This window comes from Chelonoidis abingdonii, chromosome 1, assembly GCF_003597395.2.
Source record: "Chelonoidis abingdonii isolate Lonesome George chromosome 1, CheloAbing_2.0, whole genome shotgun sequence".
In the NCBI taxonomy this organism is placed as follows: Eukaryota; Metazoa; Chordata; order Testudines; family Testudinidae; genus Chelonoidis; species Chelonoidis abingdonii.
The window spans coordinates 367,033,756-367,043,816 of NC_133769.1; the positions used below are offsets into that span (position 1 = coordinate 367,033,756).

A 10,061-nucleotide genomic window follows, 5' to 3' on the forward strand; every position below is an offset into this window, starting at 1 on the left:
CCGGAATCCCCACTCCCACTTGGGTCAGGGCTTCACACACCTCCACGCCCAGCTCAGAGATGCATGAATGTGCATGGCAGGGGAAGGCTAAAACGCAGTTCAGAACCCACGTGAATTGAGCTGTGAATTCAGCCCCCAACAGGGCTAAGGCTTATAGACTAAACTCTCACCACAAGATGGCAGGACTGGAAGGGATCTGCTGGCTCAGAGTCCAGGCCCTGCTCTCACAGGTGCCTCTGTCCTATCATCCCCTCCCCAACACACACCCTGCTTCTGTCGGGCAGCTGGTCCCAAACCTCTTTCTGCTTTCCAACCTCCATTCCCTAACGCCCTGTTCATTCCCGGTTGTTCTTGTGCCAGCACTGTTCTTTGGCTTCAACCATTTTCCCTCCTAGGTGGAGCCATTAAATCCCCTCTCAGCCTTTGTAGGGCCAGACTCAGCCAGTCTCCTCTCCCAAGCCAGGCCTGCATGCCTGTGATCATCCTCATGGCTCTTCTCTGCCCCCATTCCACTTTGAATTCCTCTCCCTCGAACCCAGTGCCCAGAACGGAACTCTATCCTGGGTGAGGCTTGGCCAGCAGCCTTGCGAAGGGCCTGAAATCCCTTCAATCATCCCATTAAGAGGAGCCTGGTACACGCTGGGAACCTCATTTGGGCACGCGGGTGCCAGTGATGGGCTTTCAGACCATTCCCGGCTGGTTTGGTAAGTTCCCAGTTTTCCTGCAGCTCCTTTGCTTCCCCGTCCAGCTTCTGTTCTAATGGACATGAGGCCTGTTGAACCTTAGCCTCTCTCGGCTCTCATGCACTGCACCCCGCTGGCTCGTAGGACTGCTCTTTCCTGCCCCAGAGAGAGAGGAAGGAGGTTTATCTGGTAACTGGAGCTCACCAGCTGTGTCCTGGAGCTCACCCAGGGCAGCAATGCTGGCTGGGCTGAGGAAAGACAGGTTCTTAGCCCCTGCCACCCAGCAGTATCAGCATCCCAACGCCAGCCTGAAACAGCAGACACCAAGCGCCGGCCCGTAGATAGGAGCAGTAAGTCTCCCTTCTCCCGTTTCCTCCTAGCATCAACTGGGAACCAGCGAGCAGCCTGGAGAGGTGAGAGCCAACCGAGCTGCTTCCAGCCTTTAGGGAGAGCCTTCTAAAGAGATAAAATGGGCTCTTCTGACTTGCAAGTTTCCTGTGTGCTCAAGTGAACAGATGTGATGGCTTTACAGCAGCGGAGACGGAGGAGTTCCAGCATTAGCCCATTAGTTTCAATGCTTGCCACTGAATGCTCTAGAAGTAGCAAACCGTAACCACGACTGCTCAGCTGTGGGTCAGAGGGCTTCTCCTATCAGCGTAACAACAGCCAGACTGGGTCAGACCAAAGGTCCATCCAGCCCAGTATCCTGTCTGCCAACGGTGTCCAATGCCAGGTGCCCCAGAGGGAATGAACAGAACAGGGAATCATCAAGTGATCCATCCCGTCACCCATTCCCAGCTTCTGGCAAACAAACAGAATGTAGGGACACGATCCCTGCCCATCCTGGCCAATAACCATTGATAGACCTGTCCTCCATGAACTTATCAAGTAGTTTTTTGAACACCGTTATAGTCTTGGCCATCACAACCTCCTCTGGCAAGGAGTTTCACAGGTTAACTCTGCGTTATGAGAAGAAATAAAAAGAAGTCTTTGTTTTAAAGCTGCTGCCGATTAATTTCATTTGGTGACCCCTAGTTCTTGCGTTCTGAGGAGTAAACAACACTTCCTTATTCACTTTCTCTGCACCAGTCATGACTGTATAGACCTTTGTCATAAGTTTCACCCCCACTCTGGACTTTAGAGTACAGATAAGAGGACCTGCATGTGAACCCCTAAACTGAATTACCAGCTTAGATCTGGTTTTGCTGCCACCACTCCCAAGTACTAACTCCCTTCCCTGAGTGGTCTTGAGAGATTTTTTCCACCAATTTCCTGGTGAAAACTGATCCAACCCCTTGGATCGTAACACAAGGAGAATTTAACCATCCGCCCTCCTTTCCCCCACCAGTTCCTGGTGAGTCCAAATCCAATCCCCTTGGATTCTAACAAGGAAAAAAAAAAATCAGATTTTTTATTAAAAGAAAAGAAAGGTAAAAGAAAAAACCCTCTGGGAGAGATTAGCATACCAGCTACTCTCACAGACAACAGATTCAAAACACGCAGGACATTCCCCTGGGCAAGACTTAGTACACAAAAGAATTCCCAATTTGATTATTCCTCTAATTGCACAAAGACAAAAAGTCACAAAGAAAAACATACATAAACCTATTTATTCCTTTCTAAAACTTACTACTCTGATAAAAGGCTGGTTCCTTGATCTTTTTCACTCCCTCTGAAAACTGAAAACTCAACAAAGGAAACTTCCCCTCCTTCCTTTTGAAACATCTTGTTCCCCCATTGGTTCCTCTGGTCAGGTGTCAGCTAGGCTAGGTGAACTTCTTAACCCTTTACAGATAAAAGAGGCGTTAACCCTTAACCATCTGTTTATGACAACCTCAATCATATTCTCCCTTAGTTATCTCCTTTCCAAGCTGGAAAGTCCGATTCTTATTAACCTGTCTTCATACGGCAGCCGTTCCAGACCCCTCATCATTTTTGTTGCCCTTTTCTGAACCTTTTCCAAATTCCAATAGATCTTTTTTTTGAGATGGGGCAACCACATCTGCACGCAGTATTCAAGGTGTGGGCGTACCATGGATTTATATAGAGGCAATATATTTTCTGTCTTATTATCTATCCCTTTCTTAATGATTCCCAACATTCTGTTCGCTTTTGACTGCCGCTGCATATTGAGTGGATATTTTCAGATAATTATTCACAATGACTCCAAGATCTTTCTTGAGCGGTAACAGCTAATTTAGACCCCATCATTTTGTATATATAGGCGAGATGATGTTTTCCAATGTGCATTACTTCACATTTATCAACATTCAATTTCATCTGCCATTTTGTTGCCCAGTCACCGTTTTTAGAGATCCTTTTGTAGCTCCTCGCAGTCTGCCTGGAACTTAACTATCCTGAGCAATTTTGTATCATCTTCAAATTTTACCACCTCGCTGTTTACCCCTTTTTCCAGATCATTTATGACTCTGTTGAACAGCACTCATCCCAGAACAGACCCCTGGGGGGGACTGCTATTTACCTCTCTCCAGTCTGAAAACTGACCATTTATTCCTACCCTTTGTTTCCCGCCTTTTAACCAGTTATGATCCACGAGAGGATCTTCTCTCTTATCCCGTGACAGCTTACTTTACGCCTTACTCTTACTACTTCTTACAGCTTACTCCTCCTTTCCCACTGCTAGGGGCCTGCGCTTTCGGAGCTGGACAGGTACAGCGGTTGATCAGGTCAATGGACAGGAATACTTCAGTGCACTGAAAAAAAAAATCTTTGCTTCAAACAACGTAGCAGAGAGTTAGCTGCACTCTAGGACTGGCTAGATTAGATCACAGCTTCCCCCCTTCCTGGGCATCTGTCCCAGTTGACCAGAGACTTGGCTTTAGCTCCCTACTCCTATCTCCCAAAGAATAATACCATCCCCCCATGTGTCTAATTACTCACCGATGTTTACCAGCCAGTGCCTGCTGCCTCCTATTCATTTATGCTTGGTCTGATGCACAGCTGGGGCGTCAGCTGTGACTACAAAGCTGAGATCGGGAACAGCCAAAGCTCCAGTGCCGGTGAAGGTGTTTGCAGTGGAAGAGGCGGCAGGGAACAGGGGCCCAGCAGACCTCAGTCTGGATTAGCTCCGTGCTGTGTGATTCAGGTTGCAACCACAGCAGAGGAAGGTTTGAATCCCAATGAAACTCAGCAGGGCGGGTGATCTTAGCATCCCCATCTCCAAAGACAGAACACTGGGCCACAGGTAAATGGATGGGAACCTGGCACCTGTAGGGAACGTGCAACCAAGGGCAGGGAAAGCCTGCAGGTGATTCATAGCTAATAAAATCCACAGCCAAGGGTGGCACAATCCAGCCTGAGACCTCACCGGAGAGCAGGGTGAAGCCAAGCAGTGGCAGGCAGCTAGAGACTCCCCCTCCATGAGCTTCTTGACCCAGCTGGACAATAATCTGAGCACATTGCCATCTACCATCACCTCTACCTGGGGCTAGTTGCCAGGTCGGTTGGAGAAGGCAGCGGGTCTGATGACGCAAGGGGCCCGACAGGTGGCGACCAAGCGGTAAGGAAAACGCCGAGCCAGCCTGGTTGCCTGATTTATTCATTTTATTCCTAAATAAACTGCTCCAGTACAAGGTACAAAATCTCCTTTCCACCCCCATGAAACAGAACATGGGGTTTTCAGGGAGTGCTTTCAAGGAACCGGCTTCAAAATCCAGATCCAAGGCCTCTAATTCTAGTGCAGAGAAAATATTCAGATGTCAAGACCTCTGGGTCCCCTCTCACAGGAGAGCCCAGGGCCCCTAGGGGTCCCACCCTCTCTGGAGAGTCCCAAAGCAGCTGGGGACACCCCTAGGGAGATGGGTCCATAAACTGGTCCCAATCAGAAAAAGGCAGTTCTAACCATTACAGGAGAACAAAGAAAACAGAGACAACAGCCATTTAACAACATGGGGAGCATGCGGCTTTCCAGGAGAGCCAGTCTCGCTTCAGTCATCTTGTTCACCAAAGATATTTCCCCAAGCCCTCCTCCCTTGGGGGAAACCATGCCTGACAGCTTCCCCCGCCACAGGCTCCATTCCCCGCTCCCTGCAGGGAGTGACTCTCCCTGAACGCTGACAGCGCTGGCACCCGTTAAGGTCCCCTGCCCTCTGAGAAGGCAGCGCCCAGCCTACAGTGCCGGGCAGACCAGGGAAGGTGGCTCACGCTCCCAGAAGGCCCCGCAAAGTTGATTTTGAACATCGCTCGGCCCATGGTGACTTCTGCAGTGCTGCGGATTCCCCCCACACCCTGCTCTCCTCAGCCAGGAGAGAGACAAGCTTCCCCTCAAGCTACGGGGCATCCATCCTGCTCGGTGCTAGAGCGCTGGTGTTCCCACTGAACCCTGACCCTGAAAGGTATTCGACACCTAAGTCCCAGTGGGAGTTATGCCTTTCAGAGTCCAGGCCTAAGGTACTAGCAGGGCTCAGCCTTGGGGAAATCCAGATTTCTGGCATCAAGGGCGGGACAGTCCCTCTCCAATCCCTGGCCTGCTTGAGAAATGCCCTAACAGCAGCCATTAGCCAGGGTGGGGAGCGATGGGGTGGGGGAGCGCGTTACACGACCTGCACTGGATACACAGACAAAATAAACCCGGTTGGGCGGGTGCGGAGGGGTGAGGGGCTGGGGTGGGGGAAGCGAGGGCGGTTCAGTTGACGCTGTCCTCGTCGCTGCCCTCGCCCCTGTCGTCTTTGGTCTCGGACAGGCTGCTCTCGTCAATGTTCTCCAGCGAGTCGGCGTGCTGGATGGAGAGCTCCGAGAGCGCCACGGTGGGGAGGGTGCTCTGCTCGGGGAACAGCCAGGGCTTGAAGTGAGGGTTGTGCTTCTGCTTCCAGTCAGGGTACTTCAGGCAGGCTTTGTACATCTTCTTCATGGCCTGGGGGAGCGGGCAGAGAAGGCGGGAGACAGGTCAGAGATGCTTGAGCCATCACCAAATGAGACATCTGCACCTAGGGTGGCAGATTGGGTGCTACCCAAGTGTGGGGCGGCTGCCCCTCCACTGTGATGGAGGGTCTTCCGGGTCCAGTCAGCTGGCCTAAGCCTATCGGGAGTGCACTCAAGCTTTGCCGAGGGCTGTGGATTGTCTAGAGTGGCCTCTGGTCAGAGCCAAGGCTAAGAAACAACTAGGGACAAGCACAGGGCCAAGGCGGCTACTCACGGCTGCATCTTCCCACCTGGATGCTTTCTGCAGCCAGTGTGGGCCTCAACCCTGACTTAGGAGGGGCAGCGTGGCTGACTGAAAATCGACCCTGTCGCCTCGAGCCCATCCGCGAAGCACCACTCTGACCAACGAGCCCGACGCAGTCCATGACAGACCGCAGGAGGGTCACGCCTGCCTCCGGAGGCCCATGAGCAATGCCAAATGCACCAGTACAACTCAACGGATTTGCAGCCTGTCGCTGGCACGTCAGCGACTCCTCCCCAGCCCAAGTGGGCGGGGATTGAAGTCCATTGGGTGACCTATGTGAACTGGCCAGTGGGGTCTCAACCTAGTTCAGGGAGAGGCATAACCGGACTCTGAAGGCAGCCCTGTCCCATGGGTCTCTCTGGCTAGAAGCCTGATCAAGTTCCCTTAACCCCCTGCAATCTGCCTTCTACCCCAGCCATGTCACCAGAACTGCCCTTACCAAAAACCTGTGGTTGAACTAGACCTTCTTTTAGAAAGTCACCCCACCCCACCGCCACATGATGACTTCACCACTGCCCCAGAGCAGCACTTCCAGTGGTCCGTGACCCTCACTCTTAGAGATCTCCAATTTCCATCTGGGATTTTTTCTAATTTCAACTACCAGTCTCTGGATCTCATCATGCCTGCTGGGATAAAGGCACCCTGACACCTGGTATCTTCTCCCTGGGCTGCTACTTATAGACTATGATGGAATCGCCTCTTCATCTGCTCTTTGGAGAAATGATGGATGGCGGCTACCGCAAAAGATAGAAAAGCCAGTGAGCCAAGAGGCAGAAGTCACTGGGGCTCTAATGAAACTGTGGCGTCAGTTGCAGGTATCTCCATTTGCCACCATCCATCACTCTCTGACAATGTTCCAGGCAGAGGCTGGAGGTGACAGATTCCTGAACAGCCGCACCATCTGAGCTAATGCATTAAGTGCTGGGCTGATGGCAAACCAAAGCGCCCATGTGATAGCAAAGACCTGAGAGCATCTTACAGCCGGCCACGTTTGCTAGATCTGTGGATGTGACAACTACAATCCAGAGCCAGAAGCTCAGGGTATCCCAGGAAAGTGCCCGCTGCCTACAGCAAGACGTGAACATGGGCTAGAATCAATAGCCAGGCCAAAGTGGGACACTTACCTTTGGAGCCAGAAACTGAGATGATTTGTTCACCACCCACTTGGGCAAAGAACCTACAAAACAGAGACAAGAAGAATGAAGTAGAGACCTGGTACTGCAGCTAGTCCTCACAACACATCCCCAAATGCCTTGGAGGAGATCGCCAGTTTGGCCAACACACCGGGGATCAAACCATGAACCTCCGAAGCTAGAAGCATGAGCTGCTACCGCTTGAGCTAACGAACTGAAGCTCTGTAGCTGGGGCTGTAGAAGACTCATTTCCTCTGTGGATCAGCACAGAGGGGGACCTGTAACACACTCACCAGGGGGTTAGACCTTCAAGGTAGTGGCAGTGAGCTGCTTCCAGCCCTTAACGCTATTGGGGTCTGAAGAAAGCCATTCTGGGAGAGGTCATTCATAAGAAAGTCTGCTTGAGGGATGGCACAAGTCAAGACCACCTTGAGAGCAAGCAGCAGTGGAGGAAGCATGTGGGGAGGTGGATCAGGTCAGGAGACGAAGAGGTCGTAGATGACAGAGTAAGTCCGAGACGGAGTGAGCATTCCAGAGCATGCAGGAGAGGGGCGGGGGGCCAGGGTCTGCCTATCTCTCTGAGCACCGCTGTAAAGGGAGCCCCTCGCTCTAAGCAGAGCTGCAGTCTGCACCTGGCAGGGCCCTGGGATTTCCCACCCACGGTGTTTCCTTGCTGCTCAAAATCCATCTTTTCCAGGAAAAAATTGCATTGCGCAAGTGCTCCACTGGAGGGTGCTACAGCAGGGCCTCAGTGATGCGGTTTATTCCGCAGCTTCCCACAGACAAAGGCTTCTCCTCCCAAAGAGGCGAGATTGCTAAGGAGGGAGCAGAGTCTTCTCAGCTAGCAGCAATTCTCCGTACAGCTGAGATTTCTGTCCGAGATCTGCGATCCGGCAGGGTTCTGCTCTCAGCTTCCCTGCACATGTCCCCTAGGCCTTGCAAGGCTTTAGGGTTATTAGGCTGAGTGCAATAGAAGTGTATATTCTGCAGAGGATCTCTCGGCCACACGGCACCCTGAAAGGGTTGGAGGGAAGTAACCCTAAGAGACTGGGGAAGATTTTCTGACAAGAGGGAGAATTGATTAGAGATACAGGGAGACTTCTACAGAGGGTGGGAACTGCACCAGAGACAGCATGGCTCCCCCACACACGCTGGCAAGGTGTGTGGGGGGTGTTAGTGACAGATGGGGATCCTGAAATGAATGGGGAGCTCATGGGATGAGGTGATGTGGTTACAGCTCTTTGGACCTGCGAGCAATGGAAAGCGGTGGGGAAAGGGCTCTGATAGCGTCCCTAGAGAAATAGCCTTGCAGCCCCTCGGAGCCGGGAAGGCCCCAGGCTGCGTGATTACCTTTGGGGTCAACCTGGGCCAGGTAGGTGATGGAGCAGCTCTTGACTCCTCTCCCCTGGATCAAGTAGCCCGTCTGGATGGACACTGCTCTCACCAGGTCTTTCCTTGGAGGGTATTTCTGCAGAGGGTGGGGAAGAGGAACAGAAACAGGCTGTTTGTGACAAGGAAGGGACTGGATAATGCACCCTCAGCTGGTTAGCCAGAGGGTCCGTTGGTCAGCAGCCCAAGCCCAGCCCCCCACCCCCAGAGCTAGGGGGAGCTGCCTCCCAGTGGGGTCAACTCAAGACAGGGGTGTTCATTCACCATGTGTTGCCCATACTCTGAGGGGCCTTAGCTCAACCAGAACCCAAACACTCCAGACCTAGCAGGTGGTCCTGGGTGTAGTGGAAGAGGACGGGAGCTCTGCCACTGAAATCAGGGGGTGCTGGATTAGACCCTGTGTCTTTATAGCATGGGCTGGAGCAAAAGCCCAGAACTCCCAACTTTGGGGTACCCCAGAGACAAATTCCAGTTTTGTGGCTTGACTCCATGTAGAACTCAGAGCGTTGGCTAGTGAGGAAGAGGTAGCGCTGCTGGACAGCTGAGCCACGGGGCCTCCATTCTGACCCACAGCTGCACCAGCCTGGCCTCTCCGAAGCAGCGAGGATCAAGGGGGGCAGATTACATGCTGGCTTTATGCTCTACAGTAAGATCATAAAGGGCAGTAAGCCGAGAGCAGACCATTAAATCGAGACACGCAGAGATCAAAGCCTACTGCACGACTTAACCCCATGCCCCACCACAGAGCCTTTCCCTATGGAACAACAGTGCACCACAAAGCACTGTGGGTAGTGCAAGCACCACAGCTGACACCTGCACTATTGTTATACTAATAGTGAGGTGAACTGATGCGGTGTGTGCATGCCTGTGCAATACTGTCCTCTTCTGGACAGGGTAAGAGTGCCCAGCTGTGTGTCAGAGCCCATATATATAAGCTAACAGAGATTCTCCCTTAGGCCCATCGCTTGGGCCATCCTTTCGTGCAGGAGAACCCGAGCTCTCACTCTGCTGTGACGTTCCATGTGACCCTAGCGAGTAAGACTTCCTGGCTATGAGAGTCCTGGGTGACCACAGTGTTGCTAGGACAGCTGATGTTTCTGGGATTCCTTTCGCCCCCACATGCAGCCATCTCTAGTGTGCTAAGGCCCCGGAGGGAACAGGGCACTGTGGGGCAACCCCCTGGTTTTATGGGATCTTTAATGTCTGTGCAGAGAGTCGCCCTGCCAGGGTTTCAGCCTATGGTTCTAGGGCACATGTGGAGTTGTGGCCTCCTGTGTCCTACTGAGCCAGTGCTGCAGGCAAGTTACAGTCAGAGCTCAGAGCTGATCCCTTCCGATCCCCCAGCTCAGTCCATCCCACCCCCTGGCGGCCAGGGCACTCACGGGGTGTTTGACCGAGTAGTTCATGATGATGTAATCGGCCCCCATGGGCAGCCAGGACCGCAGGGTGATGACGTCTCTGTTCTTCAGGGGCTTGGGGCACTTCCCTGTGAGGGGAGATGGGGAAGAAGAAAGGGGATTTGGCTCTTGAGTTGGAATAAAAGACTTCCCCCTCCCAACTCCCCAGGAGCAAGGGGAGACAGCAGGGTGTCCTCCATATCAGTAAACAGTCCCAGAGCCCCCTCCCCATCAGCCCCATGCCAGTATCCATTCCCAGGACCCCCCCCCCCCC

General features: G+C 52.7%; 1 protein-coding gene across 2 annotated transcripts in view; it reads right to left on the reverse strand.

Annotated features, from left to right (window-relative positions):
- Positions 1 to 4,229: 4,229 nt before the first annotated feature.
- STARD10 (StAR related lipid transfer domain containing 10) overlaps positions 4,230 to 10,061 on the reverse strand; it is a 53,898-nt gene continuing 48,066 nt past the window's right edge. For both annotated transcript variants that reach the window (XM_032792587.2, XM_075061853.1), the window contains exons 3-6: positions 9,773 to 9,876; positions 8,352 to 8,469; positions 6,993 to 7,045; positions 4,230 to 5,556 (exon numbers count right to left, since the gene is read on the reverse strand). In XM_032792587.2, coding sequence (XP_032648478.1) covers positions 5,329 to 5,556; positions 6,993 to 7,045; positions 8,352 to 8,469; positions 9,773 to 9,876 — 503 coding nt within the window. In that variant the 3' untranslated portion in view covers positions 4,230 to 5,328. The remainder of the gene's footprint in view (positions 5,557 to 6,992; positions 7,046 to 8,351; positions 8,470 to 9,772; positions 9,877 to 10,061) is intronic.